General features: G+C 38.3%; 1 protein-coding gene across 2 annotated transcripts in view; it reads left to right on the forward strand.

The window, feature by feature from the left end:
• smurf2 (SMAD specific E3 ubiquitin protein ligase 2) overlaps positions 1 to 25,535 on the forward strand; it is a 66,208-nt gene that overhangs the window by 19,849 nt on the left and 20,824 nt on the right. Inside the window, exons 2-7 of one of the 2 annotated variants that reach the window (XM_079829944.1) lie at positions 7,099 to 7,137; positions 8,204 to 8,312; positions 16,041 to 16,174; positions 19,065 to 19,130; positions 20,013 to 20,097; positions 20,306 to 20,389. In XM_079829944.1, the coding sequence (XP_079686070.1) occupies positions 7,099 to 7,137; positions 8,204 to 8,312; positions 16,041 to 16,174; positions 19,065 to 19,130; positions 20,013 to 20,097; positions 20,306 to 20,389 (517 nt within the window). Of the gene's footprint in view, positions 1 to 7,098; positions 7,138 to 8,203; positions 8,313 to 16,040; positions 16,181 to 19,064; positions 19,131 to 20,012; positions 20,098 to 20,305; positions 20,390 to 25,535 lie in introns of both variants that reach the window. The other variant, XM_079829943.1, reaches the window with a different exon arrangement.

The raw sequence follows: 25,535 nt of genomic DNA on the forward strand, positions 1-25,535 counted from the left end.
AGAGCTGATGACTTATCTGGGTTCAAATGAGTTGAGTACGTCCTGTATTTTGTTGTTGTGTTTAAATAGTCTAGATGGGAAGTTATTTGGACATGGACATGTCTAGATGTTAACCGTCTCAGAGTTTCTCTTTCAAGAGTTTTCGCTGCATGATGGTTATACTAGACCTTAATTTTGGTTTCGCTGTCACATTTGGGCTTTGTTAAATTGGGTTTCACTCTCATGTTTGCTTTTGTCTCATTTTAAGACTATTTCAAGATGATAAAACATCAGAAAAGCCGTCCTTTGGCCACTTACAGAGTCCACATGTGATTCAGAGAACAAGAATGCACGGACGTGACACAGAAAAAGAAAAGCAGAATGGAAGAAAAGGGCCACGTGTCATGGGAATGATAATGTATGCATCCTGTAGAGCTGGAAACTCATCGGCTGTGGGAACGAAGCCCTTTAAAAAGTCCTTACTTTTCCAGAAGTCCTCCGAGACTTTGCAGAAGAGCAGTCCTTGAGCGCTTCAGCTTCTTGCTGACTATCTGCGTGTTTGTTTCGCTGTCTTCGTTTAATCAGTGCTCTCTGGATTTTTTTCTCATTTTCTGTCTCCATTGAGCTCTATGGATCACATCTCAGTCCTATCTTTGTCTTTCAGCCATTCTTGACGCAAAGACGGTGTTTGTGATGGACACAGATGCACATTGCAGCCGCTTTGTCCGGCTCTTCCAGGCCCCTTGATAAGGGTAGAGCGACGGCTGCTGGTACTGACCGTGTCACTTCCCTTTACCCATATCAGACTGCTCTCTGTCACCCTCAGACTGCCGCTGTCTTTGCTTCTACTGCCTAAATTAACTACTATCTTGCCCTCTGGAGCTGAATACACACACAAAGCCACACACAGTTGGACCTGAAAATGGCTTTTTTGACTAATTCAGTGAGTCAGTTACGTTGAGTAGCCTAATCATCTATCCAAGAACAGTGAGAAACCTGGGACTGTAACTCATTTTTATCATTCTGTTCACTGTGTATTAAGTACATTTTGTTCGATTTTTTTTTTGTTGTTGTTGTTGCTAGATTTATTGTTTAATAAATGGTGTTTAGTAAGGCAAGCATCTCTATTACTGTTGTTCCATGTATTATACTTAATTTTTGGTTATTTAAAATGTTGAAAATGTATTATATTTAGAAATTTTGATAAATTATGTAATTTGTTTTGGGATACTTAATGTTAACAAATGGACAAATTAAGAAAATACTGTAAAAAAATGTAACCTTACTGAAAAATCTTTTAAATATTTCTTATGGTCAGTTCAAAAGTATTTCTTTGGCTATAAATTACACTTTGTGAGTGCTGTTTCTTAAAAGGATTTTTAAAAGTCCTTGCAAGTGACTGAAAAAAATAATGTAAATTCAATAGTCAGAAAGCGTTGCAAAGCTCTCGAGTTTTAACAAGGTGGGAAAATGTTAATTGCGAAATGTAATAGTTTAGAAACAATACATTTTAGTCAATAATGTTAAATGTATATTTGGCAATATTACAACGCCAAACATAGTTTTTTTTTCTTCTCTGCCACTCCTAGTATTTATTAAACAATGAAGTTAGTGTGATTTAAAAAAAATATATATATATATTTTTTTTTTTCTTTAGTTCAGCCACCGTCTTAAAACTGTTACAGCGTTCGGTTCTGCATGTCCTTTCTTTACTCTCAGTAGGTAAAGTACTGCTCTTAAGTGTTTGGTGTTCTTGGTTTCGAGTAGCTGATGTTATCTGACGTACTAAACTAGTGTTGCACATTTCAAGAGCGTCACAGAAACCAGTCAAACCTTTTTTTAGTTTGCTTTGAGACAGGAAAGAGATAAACATTGACAGAATTTAAACCAGGTTTTTATCTGTGGTTCGCTGCCAGTACAGCAGTGTCTTGTCTATTTATATGAACTTAGGCATTGATGTTTCACGTCTGATGAATTGATAAGCGTGTGTTGGTGGCTGTGAATCAATCCATTCATAAATTAACATCTGTGTTGGGGCAGATGCTGTTGCCTGGAGGAAAGATGTGTCAGAATTTCACTTTGCAAGTGATTTACAGCCAGTTGATTTGTAGGAATGAAGATTGGCTACATTACATGCTGCCAGTTCACTATACGTCTCACAGAAATATTGGTCTGTCAGTGCAGACCATGAGGAATGGTGCTTTATGAACTAGATTGATGGTGTGTTTAGTTAGCTTGAGTGCATTTCACTCAGGGAATTTGGCATTTGTTCCTGATCTAGGAACCTCTTCAATGAATAAATGACTTTAGTCAGAAGGGATGCCATATTTAAAGTCAAAATTAAACTAAAGTTGACATGTTTACTTAATACACTATTTTTATACTAATATGGTAATCTTTGGTCCAGGTTATTCCAAAGAAATTCAAAATGTTTCATTAATGGATGAACAATTGTTAACAAATCTTATTGTAAGTTGTTACCGAAGTTTCTCTCATAGGGTTATTTCACCCGAAAATGAAAATTCTGTCATAATTTACTGACCCTCATCTTGTTCCAAACCCGTAAGACTTTAGTTCATCTTCGGAAAACAAATGAAGATATTTTGTGAATTATGAGAGATTTCTGTCCCTCCATTGACAGCTATGCTGCTACCAGATTGACGCTTCAAAAAGTTAATAAAGAGATGTAAAACTAATCCATATGAATCAAGTGGTTAAGTCCAAATGTTCTGAAGAGACACGGCCACTTTATATGATGAACAGATTGAATTTAGGCATTTATTCACATATAAACTTTGATCAGCAAACATAAACAGAAGTTCAACTCCACCTGCTTGACACACAAGAACAAACGCGCTGCGTAACACGAGAATGAACCTCATTCACATGGAGTACTTTTACAATCTTTTTATGAACTATTGTAGCTTCAAAGTGGTAATTTTGTGGACTGTCAATAGAGGGACAGAAATCTCTCATTTGTGTTCCAAAGACAAATGCAAGTCTTACGGGTTTGGAACGACATGAATATCCGGTTTCTCTCAGAAATACATCAGATTGCAAAGTAAAATCGCTCAATGTACTAATTACTTTGAAAAAAAAATCACTATTTTGCTAGTAAATTTCACAAATAATTAATAACAACAGCAAGTAGTACATTCAGTTAAATTAAATGTGACATTTTTTAAGACTGAAATAGTTATTTTCTTCTAAAACATACTCCAGTAATGTTTTGTTTTATTTATGGCATTAAGCTGTTTTTTACAGTGTAGTTGTATACATGAGTGTTGATTGTTCAGTCGACAAAACTTAGAAAAATGTCTTTCACATTTCAAGTGGACTAAGAACTTTTAGAAAACATGCATCATGTTAATTAAGATGAGACAAGATAGTGAAAGTAATGTCCTTCATTCCTCAGTCTCAACTTTTAAAATTAAGAATCATGTCTATTCCGAGTATATTAAAAGGCCGGTTGCTACACATACTAAATGCTACTATGCTCTTAATTCAGTTGTTTTCACTCACAGTATTTGCTTTTTAAAATTGTATTCTTTCGATGTTTGTCTACTAATTCCTAAATGCTCTGTCACTAGTTCTTCTAATTTGTCTCTAATACAGTCACTGTTGCTTCATGTCAATAATTAATGGTGTTGAGTGCAGACGAGGTGTTGAAGGCAGAGTGTGTGTGTGAAAGAGAGTATGAGTGTGTGTGTGTGTGAGAGTGAGACTTCCATACAGAGAGAGAGAGAGATACATTCCAGATGGTGGAATGATGAGGTGGGTTTCACTGGAACGTTAAACATTTCCAGGGATGTTTGCAGAGAGAAATTCTTCCTTGACTGCGAAGCAAGCATATTTCCTTTTTATCCGATCCCTCCCTCTCCTCTTTCTCTCGCCTTTTCTTGGATTCAGACCGTCGCTATCATCACCTGCTGCGAACCCTTCACACAAGTCTCTTCCCTTTTCCTGACACAGTGGCTTGATAATTTTTCTTCTTCTATGTTTCTTTCCCCTGCTAACAGGTAACCAAATCACCAAATATTGGATTCAATCTTTTTGTGAACTTGTTTTCTTTTAATTAGGAAAGGTTTTGTATTTATTTTTTATATCTGAACCTCATTGATCTGAGGATAAAGTTCATCTCTGTCAAAAAGAAAGCCTGTAATACTCAAAATGTTTTGTGTACATGAACATGTGTGTGTGTGTGTGTGTGTGTGTGTGTGTGTGTGTGTGTGTGTGTGTGTGTGTGTGTGTGTGTGTGTGTGTGTGTGTGTGTGTGTGTGTGTGTGTGTGTGTGTGTGTGTGTGTGTGTGTGTGTGTGTGTGTGTGTGTGTGTGTGTGTGTGTGTGTGTGTGTGTGTGTGTGTGTGTGTGTGTGTGTGTGTGTGTGTGTGTGTGTGTGTGTGTGTGTGTGTGGACTGGTAATCCCTACGTTATGGGGACAATATGTCCCCAGAAAGATGGCAATATCTGAAATCCTTGTCCATGTGTGGACATTTTCTGGTCCCCATGAGGAAAACATCTTATAAATCAGACTAAGTGATGTTTTTTGAAAATGTAAAAATGCAGAATGTCTCCTAGGTTTAGGGGCAGGGGCAGTGTAGGGGGATAGAATATACGGTTTATACAGTATAAAAACCATTACGCCTATGGAAAGTCCCCATAAAACATGAAAACCCAACGTGTGTGTGTGTGTGTGTGTGTGTGTGTGTGTGTGTGTGTGTGTGTGTGTGTGTGTGTGTGTGTGTGTGTGTGTGTGTGTGTGTGTGTGTGTGTGTGTGTGTGTGTGTGTGCGCAGCAGCGAGTTCCGAGGCCTTAATCTTTGCAAGCAGCGCACGTAAATATGGGAACATGAACATGATTAACATGCTCCTGAACATTAAATGATTCTCATCATATATTCTATCTCCCCCATTTGTTTTTAATGGATGGTAATTTTTGACCAATATAAGCTCAGATCAATAAGGCCTACAATCAGTCAGTTTTAAAAAATAAATACAAAACCTGCCCTAATTGAAAAAAGCAAGTTGACAAAAAGATTGAATCCGATATTTGTCGATAATATCGCTAGACGAGAGATTTATAGGCTATTTTTTGCTGGCCGGATTCTCAAAAAATTTGGGGGAAGTAGTTATACCCTAGGTGAGTAAGTTTTAGTCCAATGTGATGACGTTAACTAGCATTTTTGGGAAAAAGAAAATCCTCTCTGGGTCAAAATGACCCGAACATTTAAATGACTGCTGAAAACTCAGCTTTGCCATCACAGGAATACATAAAACATTTATGTGTAAAAAAAAAAAAAGTAATATTCTGTTTGAGAAAAATACATGCTTGCCTAGGTTGGGGGAAAAACACGCATTCGTACATTATTTGCAATTATGTGTATTTTTTCCCCAACCCTTTCATACATGTTATTTTTTCTTTTATGTGTTTTTTACATGTATTTTTCCATAAATGTGTCTGTATGTACTAGTGTGTATAATTGTCGTGGTGCATGTATGAGTTGAGGAAAAGCCGTGGTCGTGCCGCAGACAGAATCAATAGCAGCCTCAGTATGGGTGTTTCCAAGTCTGTTTGGATTTGCTAAGTAAAGTCTGCGACTCACCTGCACATGAACATTTTCTCTGCCCTTTAACCTCCTCCACACATTCCAGTTATTCTTGCCATCTCAGCTTTCGTACATCTGGTAGGGTGAACTGCTTTAGTTTTAGAATACCTTGGATGTGGTCCTCCTGCCCTCTAGTTGCCCTTCATTCATGTCTTCACGGTTTCTCCTGGAGTCTGTCTAGCTTTTCGTCTCGCCATCAAATATCTGCCCTCATTTACATTTTTTCTTTCTGCACATTATAATGTAGTAATGCCTAAATTCACTTTTAGCATTTAAATTGATGGATTACAGTTTGTAATATTTTGAAATGGCAAAGAATTTGCACAAAATAGCATATCATTTTAATTTCTCTTCAGTCCATGGTAAATGTCTCCAACTGCACAATTTTGTTTTGTGTCTCTTAGTCAGTATTTTGAAAGCTTTCTCACCCTCAGTCCATGCTATGAACCTCACGAGTTGATCATTTTGATCTTCAATGCTCTTCAGCTTTGTTATTATCCATAAGTATTTCTCAACCTTTTGACATTCTCACAGTTGTCAAAGGAAGAATAAAGATCTCCCGGCATTTGCCTGTGGTATCGTACGGGAAGCTTTAAACTCAATTTTCTTGTGTTAGCTGACAGCTCAGCGCTGCATTTCCCAAAAGCTATGTGAGCCCAAGTTGATTGTAAAGACCATTGCCACAAATGTTCACTGGGATCAACTTTGCTCATGATGCTTTTGGGAAATGCAGCCCAGGCAAGGTTGAAATCAGAAGTTTGAATAATTATTTTTTTTTTTTTACTCTCTGAGTTAAGCTGAATGTAGGCCAGCAGTGGGATGAGGATCAGAGGGCTTTTTTTATTTTTGCTTTGCATCTCTAATACATTGTGAGCTTGATCTGGGAGTGCTGAGCGCCGTAAGAGATGGATTGAAACATTTTCTCGGCGGTTTAAACACGCTGAGATCCTAAAAATACAGAACTTGGAAATTAAAAACATCTATGCAGCGCTGTCCTGTCAGCCATTACGAGACCTAAATCCCCCTGAGTTTTGCACAAAAAAATATTTTATTTATAATTTTCTAAAATAGATACATTATTTGATAAGCAAAAATTACATACTATATTATATATTTCATAAAATATATCCTGAATTATATATATTTTTTTGTTATATTTCTTTGGTCATATTTTTTATATATATTTTTTGTTTTATTTATTATGGAAAATTGTCTGTAAGGACCAAAATGAATAAACAATGAATTAGGTTTATTGTGCCTATCCCACTGGCAAATTGTCATTATAAGCATAAAAAAACCTAAATGGAAAAAAAGGAAAGTTTGTGACAACAAGTCTTTGTATCTTACACAGTTTTACCTAGTAATTTAAATAAATCTTGATTTAAGAGTTTTTAGATTTTTACTGGAAAACCTTGTAAACAGAAATATTTCAACTGTTGTGATTTCAGATGTTTTGCAAATATCTATTTTGAAACGTCCGGGTAGTGATGTTTTTTCCCTCTTTTCTCTCTGCAGTTCTGTGCGCAAAGAACCTGGTGAAGAAAGACTTCTTCCGTAAGTATCCAGCCTTCATAAATACTATAAATAATGTGTGTGAACTGCGAGAGCGCTCTATTCCTGTCACGGTGTCTTAAGTGTGGTGTTTTAGCAGGGGTTCATCTGTTAAAAGTGCAGAGAGAGATAAGTGCTCTTCCCCCACGAGACAGCAGAAATGTGGGTCAGGTCGGGGAGACAAAGCAACCGCTGGTTGACGCATGTATACTCGCCACAATTTCTCTGCCTCGATTCTGTCTACCCCGACAAACACAAACAACCAAGCCCACATCTGAAACTCTCATCAGATATCAAAGAGAGAGAGAGAGAGAGAGAGAGAGAGAGACGACGTTGGGGGCTGGGAAGATAGGTACCAGGCGAGTCTGATGAAAAAGAGGAGAAAGTAAAAAATATAGGAGCAGAAATGTGATGTTGGCAGAGGGAGGATATTTGGCAGACTGTATGGAGTTGAATCAAGACTAGAGACTCTCTTTTCTTTGTAAACCTTCATACATATCTTTCCCCTCCTTCTCACCCTGCAATTTTCATAAAGCCACACAGATCCGTAACTTTTTTTTGTGTTCAAGATTTACAAAAATTACATAATGAGAATGAGTATGTACAACATGTTCATGTTCTACAACAAGCAGTTCTGTTTATTAACCGCTAGAGCGCAAAAAGTTACGGACTGCAGCTCTAAAAACCAGAAAATATAGCAGTATCGTTGCATAACTGGTCATAAAAGTAATAAGTTATATACAGTGAAATGAGTATGTCTTCAGACTCATTCATTAAAAAGAAAAAACTGAAATAAATATTTTTCTTAAGTATTAACATTTAGAGACCTAAATACTTTCTGAATGCACTGTAAATTGTATAATATTGTGTGGGAATAACACAATCCAACACATGATTTGACAGTCTCCATTTCTAGTGCGTCTGTAGTATTTGGAGCTTTAGTATTTTGGATTCTGCAGCAACATTTACAGGTTTCACAAATACATTTCAAAATATGACTTGTTGTATTCAACAATGTATTCAATGCCGTCTTCAATTCCAGCCTAGAGGATGTTTCTGTATTTTGCAGGGCTGCCAGACCCCTTCGCTAAGGTGGTGGTGGATGGTTCAGGGCAGTGCCACTCAACGGACACAGTGAGGAACACTCTGGACCCCAAATGGAACCAACACTATGACCTGTAAGAGCTTTTCCTGGTCTGATTGCATTCAACGGGTTTTTCAGTCACACACACCCACTGTCACACCTTGATTTCCTTTCAACTTTATACTATCTCAGTATAAAAGTTATACTTAGATGGCTAAAAAATATAATCCTGAGGCAATAATGTTTAGAAACCAGAATCCAGGGGAAAACAACTCTGAAACTGACTGATTTTGAAGTACATGGTCATCCGTCCAGTTGTTTGAGGCTTTTAGTGCTGTCGGACTGTGTCATTAGATGCCTCGTGTGGTTTCATTTTGGTAATTTTTCTGTTTGAGTCACCACATATTAGGCTTGCTACGATAGTCGGTGTTGCCGGTGTTACCGGTGTTCAGACTCAACACCGGTTACATCACTTGCCCACCGTGGCACCGCCCACCGTCTTTTTGATTTTTTTTATAGTAATAAAATAATTTAGTTCAGTTAGAGAACAGACAATACAAATAAAAACTGAACGTATCTGCTTAATAAAGCAGGATCCGACCGTGAGTCTCGGCAGCGGCAGGAGTCTTTCATCAGATTTAAGAGTGAGGAGCTGACTGAGATCATCGCGGAAGATTTGGTTTCAAAGCGAAACGTAAAAGCGCCTACTTAAGGGAGTTTGTCATTTGTTTTGTTGTTGTGTTTTTCATTAAAAATAATAGGCTAATGAACCCACAATTCAAGCAACCCGCAGCCGAATTGGCGCTAATGTAAAACCGAAAGTAAAATGTGCACGGCCGCACAGAGCGCGCGTTGTTTACTTTCGCCTGGCTCCGCAGTGCGAGCCTCCGCGCTACGCTGACTGCGCGCATTTATTTTTGCCGCGCGCACCCTCGCGCTCGTGCGGGCGCGTCGAGTATAAACAAAGCTTTACGGACGAACTGTTATTCATTCATGGCGTGCATCTCAATCATAGACTGATCAATGCTTGATCAGTGCCCTGACTACTGAACTAGGGAACTGATTGAGACGCACCCATGGCCACACAGAGCGCGCATCTACAGACGAGCTGTCATTCACGGTGTGCGCGCACTGGCACGTTTTCAGTTCAGAGCGGTCGTGTGCATGTTACTTTCGGTTAGATAGAATTAGTGATTTAAAAGCCTCCGCCGGTGATACCGGTATTACCGGTGATGTCACACATCAATTAACCGGTGGGGAAATTTCCTCACCGTCACATCCCTACCACATATAAACTAAGTCTGTTTTTGACATCACGTTTAAGTGTGCTTATAGATTATGGGTCACCGCATTGAAAATATTTGGATTGAAAAGGAAACAAAAAATCAGATTATTCTTCTGTAATATTGAATATGTCTTACCATCATGTTCCAAATTTGTATGATTTTTTTCTTCCTCTGTGGAACAAAAAAGGGAATATTTGGGTGAATGTCTAAGCTGCTGTTTTTACATACAATATAAGTGTATGCTAAATATATATATTTCTGCTAAACAGCAGAAAGGAAGATATGCACAATAAAAGATGTTCATACGACTGCAATATATTGCAAGTCTTCTTTAGCTACATGCTAGATTTCTATGAGAAACAAACCAAATTCAATTCATTATGCACTGAAAATCTTCCCCTCGACTGTACCTGTACAATCTCTTTTGAGTTCCTGCATAATATGCAATAAGTCATGTGACACTTGGGAACCAATAGCGCTCTGCATTACTCATGTCAGTATGGATTATTTGTATTCATCCGCACAGGATTCACAACATTCTCAGGAAAATTCTCAGCCTAAATAATTCACAAAACCTGCGTACTAGGGGTGCAACGGTTCAAATTACTCACGGTTCGTTTTTTTTATAACGGTTTAATGCTGCTTTCACACCAAATGCGAATAGAGCGTCAGGAGCGACTTTGACACTTATTCCCCTTTTTGAACATTTTATGTTCATTTATGTTCAAGGCCTGACGTCACACCCACTGTGTCTGTCGTTTGCTCCTCCCGCCACTATATATATATATATATATATATTTTTATTTTTTTTTTATTTTTTTTTTAATTCTGGGCAATCGATCTATTGCGATTAATCGCATCCAAAATAAAAGTTTGTGTTTACATAATTATATATGTGTGTAATATAGATGACATAAATTAGAGAATAAATAAAATAAGATCAATTAAGAATAAATTATATTTACAACACAAAAAAATCTAATTTCTGTGAATAACCGATCTTGTTGTCGAGCCCTATATATATATATATTTATATATATATATATATATATATATATATATAATATTTTTGCATAAATTGAAAATAAATTTTAGAACGAAAGTTGTTGATGAATCATGATTTGTTTGCGAAAACGTTCATACACTGATTTCATGCACAAATTTGTGTGTACGCACAGTAAGTGAATGAGACCCATTGTTTGGGTGGACCACTTTTATAGTACTTTTTGTCCTTGTTTTGTGTCCAATAAATGTACCTATTTGTTGTATGGTCATCTCCGTTCAAAATTTTGTGTTTAACAAAAGAGAGAAAATCATTAAGGTATGGAATGGCATGGCATGAGGGTGTGTAAATAAAAAAAAAATTTATTTTGGGTTGAACTAACACATTGACATGCACTTGTAAACCCAGGAGTTTTTCTTGAACCAGTGGTGTACGATTTCTTCCAATCTCTTAATCAGTGTAGCCCATCAGTAAAGCTTCCAGCATCCTTCAGGCTTTGAGGATTTAGGTCACCTCCTTTGGAGTCGACGGCTCTGAGAGCGGATTTCCATGGGAGTTTGGGCATAGAAGAAAAATCCCATATCCATTAGTTAAATGGTACGCTTCTAGCTCTATTTACATTTTTTAAAGAGGTTTTATTAACAACTACGAGTATCAACTGGAGTAAAAATAGAAACTTTCCCATCATGCAGGCCTGCCACTTTTCCCACAGACCAAAAGCTAAAGGTAAGAAATGATGGAAAGCATAAGAGAGCGAGATACAATGAAAAAACAATGATTTCCAATACTTGTCCCATTCTCATGTCGAGCTGACAGCCGGCAGCTAGAGAAAGCACACGTCTCCGTTTGTTTGGTTGCCAGGGCAATGGTTGACTAACCCTCACCCCCCAGGATGGCTGTCGAGTCGAGCCAAACATGTCACGTCTGTCAGCGGAAAATAGGCCGCCTTTTCCACAGCCCTCCCCGCAACCCAGAATAATGGGTGGGGAAGAGAAAACCATGGAGATATTGCTTAAATCCCACATCCTAAATACTCAAAGTACACTGGGATTTCTGTTCACAACCAGGGTTTTAATAAGTACTTTTGAACTCCAGTTATATGTTAGTAATACTGTGATTTGCATTATGCACTCCCATAATGCACATCACAAGGGTTCATTTGTCTCTTTGTTGGCAGGGAAAAACAGTTGAAATCTAGCCTTTGTTGAAAAGTTATTGCTATTTAGTAGTTTTGTTGAATGTCAGGACAAGCAGAATCTCAAAAACATTTAGATTGGACTGAAAACCTCCTAAGGCTGCATGTTGAACAGAAAGATAACTGCTAATGTGCATAATGAACATAATGTGTCAGTCAAGCTAGACAAAAACAATACGAACAAAGATAAACATTTATGCATTTAGTAGATGCTTTTATCCCAAGCGACCTACAATAGAGCAACATAAGCAATAAGATTAAAACATTAACCTAGATGTAAGGAAACCATTGAATGCAAGAGAAGATGCGCTAGAGATATTTAGGTCGGAACCACTTTTTTAGAGATGCTCGTCTGAAACTGATCAAAGTTATGCAATAGACAGAAGCAGTACTTCTGGAAATTTTATTCGAAACACAAATTAAGATATTTTTGATGAAATCCAAGAGCTTTCTGACCCCACATAGACAGAAACATAACGACCACTTTCCGTGTCACACTCATGATTGACGTAAGCACCACAGCGTATGCATGTGGTGCTCAGCCAATAGTTAGCCGGCATTCTGCCGTGGAACTGCTGCACTCAGTGAATAGCCCAACAATGTGAATAGCGCAAGAGAGTGAAAGGGAAGAGAAGAGATTGTTGAATAAAGTCGTTATTTATATTTTTTTGTGCATGAAAAGTATTCTCTGTGATCAGTGTTGGGTTTAACTAGTAACCAAGTAATTAGTTACTGTAATTTAATTACTTTTCCCGTGAAATTCCTGTGTGATTTAATTACAGTTACTTTATAATAATTAACTAATAAATAATTGAACTATTAAATACTGTGTATTAGGGATGCCACAATTCTCAATATAATATTGAACCGTTCAGTACGGCATTCACGGTTCAATATGCACTTGTGAATTGTGTTGGGTTTTTTTTTCGGTTTTGCATTTAAATGATTATTTTTCTACAAATTCTATCATTTGCCTCCATCCCAATACTGAACAGTTGCTATAAAAGCTGCTATACAGATCTGAGCTGCCAGTGTAAACCTTTATATTTATTTTATATTATACAAAACACTAGGAATTTGTACAAGGGTTTTTTTTTAAGTAAAGTTTTAAGTTTAAAGCTACACTATGTAACTTTTCCGTCCACTAGAGGTCGCCTGTTCAAAACAAAGGCGTACTTTGATGACGCCACGTTTGAGCACAGAATCTTGGGACATGTGGTCTTCACCTCACAGCCGGTGGAAAAGAGTCAGGATAGGACTCGGGCAGGAATCATGTTCATGGATGCGATTATTAACATTACTGTAGTGAAGCAGAGCAGGACCGAGTGTTGTGGAGCTGAGCAAGGCCGCAGGAGCGATTGAAGAGCGGGATTGTTATTATGGCATAGTCGCCGGCGGGACTTTTATTATGACACGGTTGCCGGCGCCACTTCCTCTTTTCCAGTCATGAGTATGAGGTAATGCAACTGTTTATTGTATTAGATATATCTGAGTGTGTTGAAAAGGAAGTTATGACGTTCACTCGGCGGCTGCTATGACACTTGTTCACACTGCAGTAAGAGTACAGCGTTTCTGCTAAATAAAACCGAGGGTGATGCAGATATGACGCAATCGACAGGCGACTCCCTCAAACGCATAGCTCACACGTCCCGGTTCCTTGGTTAAAATAGCAATTTCTCACGATTTACAAATAGTTGGAAACATTTGGGATATTCTAAGGACTCAACTGAACAAAATATATAACACTGGCCTAGTGGTTTCTGGATATTTTACTGCAAAAATCTTACATAGTTCACCTTTAAGTAAGGTTTTTCAAGTCTTTTAAGTAAAATAAAGAGAGTATTGCAATAAAAAAGTCATTTTTCTCCTTAACCTCTTGCAGTTCCTGTCGCTTAAAAATAGAATAGCAAAAAACGGATGTGACAAGCCATCAGAACCGAACCGAACCGAAAACCGTGGTTAAAAACCGAGGTATGTATTGAACCGTGGACAAACTGTATTGTTGCATCCCTACTGTGTATAGACTAGACTGTAGAACAATTATATATAATACAATAATGGGATTAACATCAACATTTAAAGTCTAACTTATGTTTTTATTTATCCCGCTCACATTTGTAATACTTTGGTCAGTTAAAATTATTTAATATTATTTATTTGAATGAATTAAAAGCCGTTTCATGTCTATCCTTGAATCACTAGTCAAGGTTGATGTAGGATTTAGAAAGTTTAGAATATTACTAAATACTTTTTGGAGAGAGTCATTTCTACCGTAATCTAATTACACTATTGAAGATGTAATTTGTAACTAGTAATTCATTACTTTTTTAGAGTAACTTACCCAACACTGCTTGTGATATATATTTTTTTAACATTACACTACGTTTTTAGACATGTGAAATCAAGGTTTTCGTAAAAAAAAAAATTTTTTCAAAAGTTAATGCGAAGATTTCATTAGTATAAACTTGCCACATATGTTTTAAATTCAATTTAAAATAAATATATTTTCATTATATTGGCCATACCTTTTTGTCATTAACTCTATTACAGGGTTAAGGTTGTTGGTATTTCCTGGGGAAGTTCAGAAACAATCACTCGGGTTTGATAAAGGGTTATCAGAGAAACTTAAAATGCACAAAACCATAATTATCTGTTGTTAAGTGCTGACAACATTGGTTTTGGGTTTATTGTCTTGACTTTTGCTTTGTTCTTTGGTCCGGTTGGGTCACTACAAGCTCTTTTCTGGTATAGGTCAAATTTGGCATTAAGACTTGCATTCATATTGTGAATAAATAAGGGCTGCTATGAGTTTAGACTTCAGAGATGGTGTTTGGCTCTGTAGACGGTTGATAAAGTTTCTCCAGATCAGAGAGAAGTACATTAATTGTTTGGGTTTGGTTGGGCTCAATCTGGTCAGAACATCCACTGAGTCATTGGCATTCTGTCGTCTTGTTTCTTTCATCTCTACCCCTTTTCCTGCCCTTTCACTCTTTACTCTTCTATCACTTTGATTGGTTTTCAGTCCAAACAAGATCTTTTGCCCAGGGATTCTGTCCCATTGGCAGGCTTACAGAACATTCAGAGTTTGCTTGGATGTTTTTTTGACAGGCGAGGTGTTTCTGTTCCCCGACTTTGAGGGAATCATTTGTTTTGTCTAACGCCATGCCAAAACATTCAAACAAACCAGCTGAGTTTTTATGTAGGACTTGATGAAATGCAGACAGTGGTAAGAGAACAAGAGAACTGCATTGGATTGCTTGAAGTTCTTGAACTACTTCTTGGTTCATCTTGCTGAAATTCTGAGAAGATTTGGGGTGTTTTTCCCGTTCAAGTCTTCTTTAAAAGAACCAAACCGAGACTCCTTTAAGTGGACCAAGATGTCAATAGAGTGAAAAAGAACCCAGTTCTTTTATGTTTCTTCCTCGTTGTTTTCATCTTCATCTAGTTCCTTCTTCCTCTTCGTAATTGTTTTCATCTACTTTGTCTCCCTCTGTCATCTTGCTCTTCTCCATCGTCTTCCTCTTCTTTACGGTATTTTCCTTGACATCATCTTCTACCTCTACCTTTTATTTATTTTTATCCACTTCCTCTTGCTCTTTGTCATCTTGCACTTCTTTGTCAGCATCCTTTTCTTCCTCCTCTTCTACTTCTTCATCGTCTTCCTCCTCATTTTCTTCCTCCTCTTCTACCTTTGTCATGTTAATCTACTTTGACTTCCTTTTTGTCATATTTTCTTTCTTCTTCCACCTCTTCGTTATCTTCATCTTATTTATACATATCCTCTGTCATTCTCCTCCAGTTTTCTTCTTATTCTTTCTCCTATTCATCAACTTTGTGTTCTTATTTTTCATCATCTCACTCTTCTTCAGTCATCTTCCACTTCTTTATTGCCCTTTCTACTCTTCTTCTTTGTCAATTGTACTTCCTCTTCCTGTTTGTCATTATCTTGCTCTTCTTTGTCTCTCTCTTCATCACTTTTTTAATCTTCTTTATTGTTTTCATCTACATTGTCTTCTTCAATCTTTTTGTATTGTCTTCCTTTCCATGCCATCTTCTTTCTTTGCAACGGGGCTGGAAAATTTAGGTACAAAAGTTTCTGAAAATTTCCCCAAAAAATCCTGGACATTTTCTGGAAGCTTTGCAACCTTACATAAAACTAAAATAAGCAGCTGATCTTCTCCTCTGAGCCACTGCATTTAATCAAATGTACGCTCTAAGCAAACTGAACCATGGCTTGTCAAGACTGAGATGGTCTGAGTTTGGTTTGCTTTAAAGGCATCGTAATAGACCATTTGTTTGAAGTCTGATTTAAAGTGACATCTCATGTTCTTTCTCCAGGTATATCGGGAAGTCGGACTCCATCACCATCAGCGTGTGGAACCATAAGAAGATCCATAAGAAACAGGGAGCAGGATTCCTGGGATGTGTACGACTCCTCTCCAACTCCATTAACCGACTCAAGGACACAGGCTGTAAGTGTGCGTGTTTTTGTTTTTTAATTAGCTCAGAAAATATGGCTCAGGCCGATTTTAAAGTGTACTTGTGTGTTTATAATTGGCTCCGAGAGGTTGTAAGTGTGGGCTACAGTTGCTGTGTGTGTTAAGTGTGCAACCTTTAAATAAAACGTGCCACAGCAACACTTTTGAACACAATAATATAGCTAACATTGGCTGGAGACCTCTGCCAATCTAAGGTAAATGAAGTGCTGTTATTTGTGTATCACATTCTTGTCGGCTATACAAGATGGTGTTTTTTGCTTGTGAACTAAGTCAGGATGTTTAGGGTACGAGGGCCCCTGTCAGAGTCTGCCTGGCTGTGTTCCAGCTCCACAGTTGTGTTTAAGACGATTTTAAAAGCAGGCTTTCCCTAGAAACCCTCCAGCATGACCACTGTCCTGGATAAGCGCAGGAAACCCACAGCCGCTCCCACAGCTGGAAGTGATTCAGTTCACCATTTCCTGTTGCACCCCTCTGTCTCTCTGCCATCATTCTTTCTTTCTCTCTTTCTCCCGTTCAGTCTATCGCTAGTAATTAAGGTCTTTAATAGGATGCCGATATATATATATATATTATTAGTGGTGGGCCGTTATCGGGGTTAAACGTGCTGCGTTAACGTGAGACTCTTATCGGGCGATAAAAAAAATATCGCCGTTAATCTATTCTCAAAGTTGGGTTGGGAGCTGGGTCTATACTACGCAAGCTATGATGACTTTCACCTTGATATTTTAGCGCGGATGTATACCTAGCCGAATTGCACTGTAGGGGGCGAGAGAACGAGTCTTCGAACCGGTGTGTATGCCTACTAGTGTTGTCAAAAATATCGATATTTCGCTATGTATCGATACTGAAATATCTGAAACGATACAATACTCATTTTCTACAGTATCGATGTCAGCTGTGCTCTCCTCTCAGACCGAGAGCGAGTTGACACGCAACCGCCTCCTCTCATTCAGTCCGTTTAATCCTCTGAACAATGCGAACAGGTTTTTCCTCATGACAGCGTGTCGTATTGGTGTGACCGGTCTGAATTTCGTGTTGGGTTGTACATAACGTTAATTCTACTAATTCCCGCAGATTTCGCGGTCGCATCTGAAGCACACACACATACCGTAATAAAGCCGCCTCTGACATACAAGTGCAAAAATTAGCTCCTTTTTCCATCTTATTAATGGTCAAATACACTCAAAAATGTCTCAATGCCCATCTTGGTGAGTTTTAGCGTAAACACAGACGTAACAGCTCACAGGAACAGTGGGATCCATGCGTGCGTCAGGTCTTAAAGGGACAGCAGTTATTTATTATTCAAACTACAAAAAGACAAACGATCACTTACGAGCACACATATTCTGAATGCCTTCAGCAGAATTCAAATGAGCCATTTTAATCTAGATTTATTCCAAGATTACAGTGAGATTAATCTAGATTAAAAATTAATCTATGCCCACCATATATATAATATATATAATATATAATATAATTTTTTTTTTTATATATATATATATATATAAATTCACACACACACACAAAATATATTTAAAAAAAAACTATTCTTCTTGCCCTTGGGCTTCCTCTTCATTTTAATCTACTTCCTCTGCCTATTTATCTTCATCCTCACTCTTTTTGGTCATCTTCCTCTTCTTGCTCTTCCTCTTTCTATTGTTATTATAAATGTACTACGTGTGTGTGTGTGTGTGTGTGTGTGTGTGTGTGTGTGTGTGTGTGTGTGTGTGTGTGTGTGTGTGTGTGTGTGTGTGTGTGTGTGTGTGTGTGTGTGTGTGTGTGTGTGTGTGTGTGTGTGTGTGTGTGTGTGTGTGTGTGTGTGTGTGTGTGTGTGTGTGTGTCTGTGTGTGTGTGTGTGTGTGTACAAAATTGCAGTGTCTAATAAAATACTAGTATTTTTAGTATTTGTGATGGCTATATTCTTGTAACTTTTAAAACAATGTGTATTTGACTATCTTAACTGTATCATAACTGGCCATTATTTTTTATTTTTAAATTATTATATGATGTGACCGCTATATTGGTATCTGCCAATATTACGATAAATGTACAATAATTTATTACGATAAATGTATATGATGCATAATATATTGACGGCAGCTGCATTATGAATTTTTTTTTCTTTTCTTTTTTTCGCATTTTTAGTTCAGTTACTGTTATTATTTCTATATCAGTGCATCCCTAGTATTCAGTAAAAGTAATTTTTTTGCAGGTGCTTGACCATATGAAGGCGTTTTAAATGTGAGTTGAGTGTTTTGGGATGGGTGAACAATCATCCAGCCAGCCCTGTTTAGTCTAGCTGTGCATCCTGATCTGTGTGTGTGTGTGTGTGTGTGTGTGTGTGTGTGTGTGTGTGTGTGTGTGTGTGTGTGTGTGTGTGTGTGTGTGTGTGTGTGTGTGTGTGTGTGTGTGTGTGTGTGTGTGTGTGTGTGTGTGTGTGTGTGTGTGTGTGTGTGTGTGTGTGTGTCTGTGTGTCTGTGTGTGTGTGTGTGTGTGTGTGAGAGTGAGAACAGATAGTGGCCTCTCTAATGTCTGCAGGCTACTTGTTATTCCTGTCTCCCTCTTTCCGGCAATGACAGAGAGCCCCAGCGTGTTTCTGGAAGCCTCACTCCTATCGGCACATCTACAGTCTGAGAGGAATAAAGCAGCCTCTGTGTACACACACACACTGATATAGAGAGCTGTCATGTATGTGACCTCACACATGAAATATGGAGCGTTTTAGGATTTTTTAAAGTCTCAGATGGCTCACCAAATGAGGAGGTCAGAGGTTACAACACAAATGGCATGCAGGGTCTTTGGTTTCTCACATTAACTTTTTCTATTTCCTGACACTATTTTTTTCTCTTTCCTTCATTTACAGATCAGCGTTTGGACCTCAACAAATTGGGGCCCAATGACAGCGATACTGTGAGGGGACAGATAGTAGGTGAGTCACAAGCTTTGCTCGTTCGAGAGAATGACCTGTCAGGAATTTGGAGAGCTCCTCCATTTCCTTTCTTTGCCACGTCTGCCATTTATCCCATGAGTCACTCCAGCGCTAGAGCTTCAAAGTTTCTCATTAATGATGGTTAAACCCAACGCCCTAAAAATGTCCCTTGGTTGGGAGCATAAGAGGAAAAACGGCCTCATTCTGCCTGATTTATCTGTTTCTCTTTGATATTTCACTGCAATTTTTTTTCTTTCATGCGCTCGAAGAGCCGCATTGTTCCTTCATCAATAAAGAGTTTTGTGGGGTGGTGATGTATTTGCGCCATGGTTTGCTCGTCCCATGGCCACACCACAGGTTTTACAAGCAGCCATTCATCAGAAGATGAATGCTTTCCCATGCCTGAGAATTCTTAAACAACTCTCTTATATTCCTGTACGTCTTCATGTCACATCATGTTTTGCGTCACATGTGTTTTGATGAGTCACAGTTGCCGGTTGATCATGAATGTTAGCAAGTAGTTATAAACTCTAAGGTAACCCTAAGGCAACCTTTATACTAAACACTTTGAACAAACCCCTAACCCTAAATATATATCTCCTCACACGCCATATGTAATAGTTTAAATTGTTTTTATGTGAAGGAACTTGCAAGTTCAAGGTCACTATAGTGATTTTCTTTTATGGGGATCGAAGCTACAATCTCGCAGTTGCCAGTTCTGACTTTTCAGTTCTGCCACACCACCCCAAAATGGCAAAATATCCATGCTACGCAAATCTTACACTCACCTTGGCTATCACATATTCTCATCAATCCATGACGCACAAACCTTTCACAGATGGGACCCATCTAACAGCATGTTTTTTGTGTTTGTGTCAACAGTCAGTCTTCAGTCCAGGGACAGGATAGGCACAGGAGGGCCAGTCGTCGACTGTAGCCGTCTGTTCGACAATGACCTGCCTGATGGGTATGTGAAATAACTCCCCAAAAAACTCCCTAATGAGCGCTTATATATAAAACATTGTTTTATCTTTAGAGGATACTGAACAGCCACTGTTCTTATCCGACCCCGTTGTTTGTTCCTGAGCCATGTGCGTGTGTCTGCCTGTCTGTCTGTCTGTCTGTCTGTTTGTTTGTTCATCTGTATGAATGTCCTCTTTGTGTTCTGTCTGCAGATGGGAGGAGAGGAGAACTGCATCTGGCCGGATCCAGTATCTCAATCATATCACACGCAGCACCCAATGGGAGAGACCTACCAGGTGGGGTCAGGTTTACTTTTAAAAAAAGGTTTAGGTCAGGTTTATATATATATATATAAAAATATATATATATAAATTTACTTTATTTTTAAGTATAATTTTATGTATTTAGTTTTTTGCTTTATTTATATTTATTTATTTTTATCTTTAATCTTAATTTCATTTTAATTTATCTATTTTTAATTTATTTTTTTATTTTAATTTTATTTGTTTATTTTTTTCTTTTCTTTAGTTTTTTAGAGATGTGAATGGTAGCAATGTAGTACTTGAGACCGGTTTTAAGACCATTTTTTGAAGGTCTTGGTCTTGTCTTGGTCTCAGACTTAAGGCCTGTTCACACCGGGACGATTTTCGCGCGCGTTTATCGCCGACGTTTAACGCCTCGTGACTAAACAATGGGCGCCAATGTGAGTGTGCACACCGACGCGTAAAACCCCAGGTGTAAAAGCGTCATTAAAAAAAAAACGCCTCGGGTTCGTTTTTTTATTTTGACGCGGCGCGTTAAAAACTGGCCGACCAATGAGATCAGCTCTTTTGTTCACGTGCCTGGAGCTGCTGAAGTGACAGTAAAACACGACTTGGTGGCGCTCAAGCACAAAACGGTCTTGCCGAGCACGCATTGATATGAAGAAGAAGTAGTAAGTAGACAAAGAAGAAGATGGGCTGCTAATGCCGCTTGCCAGTTAGCAAAAAGTGTGTGAATGGTTTTGCCATAGACATAATATATCTGTGGTTTTGGCAAGCACATAAATACTGTCTCTCTTCTCCTTCTGTGTGACAAGCGAGTGTCAGAGGCTTAAAGTGCCGCAGCACCACCTTGTGTACCGGGAGCGCATCTACTGAATGTGCACGTTCACTCGGCGCATCGCCAGTGGAAATCGCTTGGGTGTGAACACTCAAGACGCGCCGAAAAACGTCACGAAAAACGCTGGCGATAAGCGCGTGCGATATTCGTCCCGGTGTGTACAGGCCTTTAGAGGACTCTGGATTTTGTTTCAAGACCAGTCCAGACCACAACTGCTGGGATATTACTAAATTGCCAGTGTATTGTCTGATTTATTTATTAACATCATTAAAGGAACACGCCAACTTTTTTGGACTTTAGCTTATTAACTGTATCCCCCAGAGTTAGATAAGTACATCATTCTCATCTCTGTGCGTGCCATAACTCTGTCTGACGCACCCACTGCTTGCCTAGCTTAGCACAAAGACTGGAGGTAAATGGCTCCAGCTAGCCTACTGCTCAATAAGTGATAAAATAACACCAACATTTTCCTATTTACATGTTGTGATGTGTATAGTCACAGCGTGTACAAATAACAAGGTTACATGAGACACAGCCATCTTATAAATGTAAACATACTGGGGACTATATTCTCAGAAGGCGCAGCACTGCTCTACTTCTGCGGAGTGATTTGCTCGCAACACCTGAGAAGCAGCGTTGTTACTTCCGTCAACAAAACCAGCGTGACTAGGTAGCTGTTTTTGCACAATGAACCCACAGACAAAAATTAAAACTGCCCATCCCCTCTCCAATTCATTAGCAAGGTAAATGCTACAGTCCAGAGAATTACCTCTAGCACCGCTCATTTGTTACTGTGACAGAGCGCGTTCGTGACAACACAATACTAACATTACAGGGGATACATGGAGCACAGGAACAAATGCAATACTGACCACCCTATTCATGTAACAGTGTCACAAATGTTACATTAGATCTAGCTAATGGTACTGTTACAGTAGGCTAGTCATCTAAAAACCTAACGGAACACTTACCGCAGTCGCGGGTTTCAAAATAGTCGCCCTCTGTGAAATGTTCAGAGCAAATTGTATTACCTGGTCTCCCCTGTTTATTGTCGCAATACAGTGAAGACCCATGATTGTAAACTATCTAGTAATTGCTGACTCTATTACTCCAATTAGGGCTGGGCCGGTTATCGCAATACCGCGGTCACGTGACGCCTACCGCGGGTCTGAGATTGTCACCGCCATCACCGCAAAAAACAAAAAACAAAAAAAAAACATTGGTCTGCACGTGTGCACGTTGTGTCTAATTCCATGGATTCATTGATTCTAATGACATGGATTGTGTCTAATGACGTGTGTCTTATATGGATTCAAGGTTTTCTAAACAAAACTTAATCAAAAGATGGAGCAAATCCGACCTTTCGCGAGTTGGGGAGCGCAATGTTCCATTATAACATTCCATTTGTACCTGTGTAATGTCTTTTAGCCTATAATTTGCATTTCATTTTACTAAAGCATAAAATACAGGCGCATAAGCAGGACGTGCACGTTTTAATTGCACGTGTTTAACACAATTCTCTCACATGGTTGCGCAGCCGACAATAGCGGGTAGGGAGATAGAAGTCATGAAAGCAGAAGAAGAACGAAGAGAGCAGAAGAAAGCACGAAGCAGAAGAAAGCTTTGCGTCGACCGCTGGTGACCGATTTCTCCCATAGCTGGCGAAAAAAAAAAACCCACGGCTTCAGAAAGAACAAACTGAGCTGGACCTGCCTTAGTACTGGTAAGTTGTAACTCTCTTCCAACTCTGTTTGGGAAAGATTGACTACAAATAAGCTGTGCCTGCGAAATTTAATTCAATATAATCAATAAATAATCTATTGTAGGCAATTAAATATAAGTTGGCTATGTGATTCTGAAATTCCAATTTCATTAAAAGGCTATCGAAAAAGATATCCGTCTAATCCGTTAAATATTTGAACCACTGAGACAAAAGCGCACACGAGATATATAAATTAATATGAATATGTAAACATATATAATATAAATATATATAATAAGTAATATACAATCACGGTAGGCTAGTGTGAGCAGCGACACTGTTAAATTAAATAGCCTTCGTTAAATAGCACCACTGAGACAAAAGCGCACACGAGAGGCATATAGCCTATATATAAATTAATATAAATATGTAAAATATGCCTAATATAATATGTAAAAATTATTTATATATATATGTATGTACAATCATTAGCCTAAAAAGTATTCGTTAAATAGCCTTGAACCACTGAGACAAAAGCGCACACCACACAAGATACGTAAAATAATATATGTAAATGTTATAAAATATAAAAAAATAAATATAAATAATAAAAGTAGCATAATATACAATCAAGGTAGTGTGAGCAGCGAGTGACTACACTTTGTTAAATTAAATAGCCTTGAGCCTTCGTTATTCTTCATTAACCACTGAGACAAAAGCGCACACAAGATGTAAATTGTAAATGTAAATTAATAGCCTGAATATTTAAAAATATGTAATATAAAAATATAAATACTATAAATATAAATATAAATAATATATTATATTATATGGGCGGGTGTGCGCAAAAGTCATTATAGTTTAAGTGATTGTTTGATGACGACGACTGTAATCTGAAATTAAAAATATTGGAAATAAATAAACAAATAAATATATTTTACTGATCAATACCGATAAATAAAAAAAAAAAATTTTATCTTTGTTTATGCTGTTCCATCTTCAGATCTGTCAGTCGGGATCTGATCTGCTCTCTCAGCAAAATATGAAGGCTGGGATGTAAACCATGGTCTAGTCTAGATTTCGTTTTGCCAGCACTTTTTTTTCAGATATCATTCCATTTCTGTTCTAATGGTTCCTGTTCTAAACGTGAAAAAATATTATTTATTATTATGTTATTATGTCCTTATTATGTTCAATTGCCTGCGCTGGTGTGTGCGTGTGCGGCTGTGCGCGAAAGTCGAGCGGGAGCCCTTTAAAGCGGTTTACCGCTGAACCGCGGGAATTTCTTGCTTTTCAACCGCGGTAAGAAAAAATCCATACCGTTCCAGCCCTAACTCCAACTCTGAGCGAACTCTCTGCTCCTCACCGCGGGACTTCTCAGGTGCTGCAAGCAAATCACTCCGCACTCCGCAGAAGTAGAGCAGTGCTGCGCCCTCTGAGAATATAGTCCCCAGTGTGTATACGTTTATAAGATGGCTGTGTCTCATGTGACCTTGTTATTTGTACACGCTGTGACTATACACATCACAACATGTAAATAGGAAAATGAGGCCGTTATTTTGTCACTTATTGAGCAGTAGGCTAGCTTGAGTCATATACCTCCAGTCTTTGTGCTAAGCTAGGCTAGCAGTGGGTGAGTCAGACAGAGTTATGGCACGCACGGAGATGAGAATGGTATGTATGGACTTATCTAACTCTGGGGGATAAGCTAAAGTCCCAAAAAGTTGGCATGTTCCTTTAATGTAATTGGGTAATTTAATTTGATTGGTAACAGCTCTATATGTGTCTTATTTTAATTATATCTATTGATTAAAAATAAGTAATTTCTCAGGCGGTAATGTGGATCTTTATGAATTTAAGGAGTGCTGGTCTCGACTCGGTCTCGCCCTGCCTTGGTCTTGTCTTGGTCTCAACACACATTGGTCTTGGTCTCGACTTGGTCTCGGATTAGGTGGTCTTGACTACAACACTAGTGAATGGTTTGCAGACTGAACTAAAATCTTATAGATTTAAGGCATTTTGGCTTACCCAAATTAGTGTCCAGGTCATTGGGTTTGAGGTGGTTTTGTTGGATAGAAGGATGGTCATTTTTTGTGTGTGTGTGTGTGTACGCGTGTGCTGCACAAAAGGAAAATGGGCGTCAGCCACATTATGTCTCTTTTGCCATCTCAGACACTGACCCAAATTTATCCAGAGTACAGCTGAAAGATATAAAGCCATGTCAGGGAGCATCCCCACTTCATGAATTTTTAAGGAAACACTCAACCATAAAGACCAAGAAACATTCCAGGCAATATTCCAAGACGAAGATCTAGAAAAACACTGGTCTGGTCTGCATTTCCCAAAAGTTTTGGTCTCTACAATCTACTTAGGCTTACGATTATTTTGGGAAACGCAGTCAGGTCAGCAAGGACAGTGTAAGTTTCCAACAACAATGAATATACCTCAAATAATAGAAGGTTTATATCAAAAACAGAGCCATAAGTACCCATAGTTGGAAAAAAATGACCCATGTACTCTTTTGTTTCTTCTCTACAGCCTTTGTTTTTCTAATCTTTCCTCAAAACATTACTTTATGCCTTTAGAGATTTGGTTCAATTCAGCCACAAGCACGTTAGTGAGGTTATGTGTCGACATTG

Source organism: Gobio gobio, assembly GCF_949357685.1.
Source record: "Gobio gobio genome assembly, chromosome: 1".
NCBI classification, from domain to species: domain Eukaryota; kingdom Metazoa; phylum Chordata; class Actinopteri; order Cypriniformes; family Gobionidae; genus Gobio; species Gobio gobio.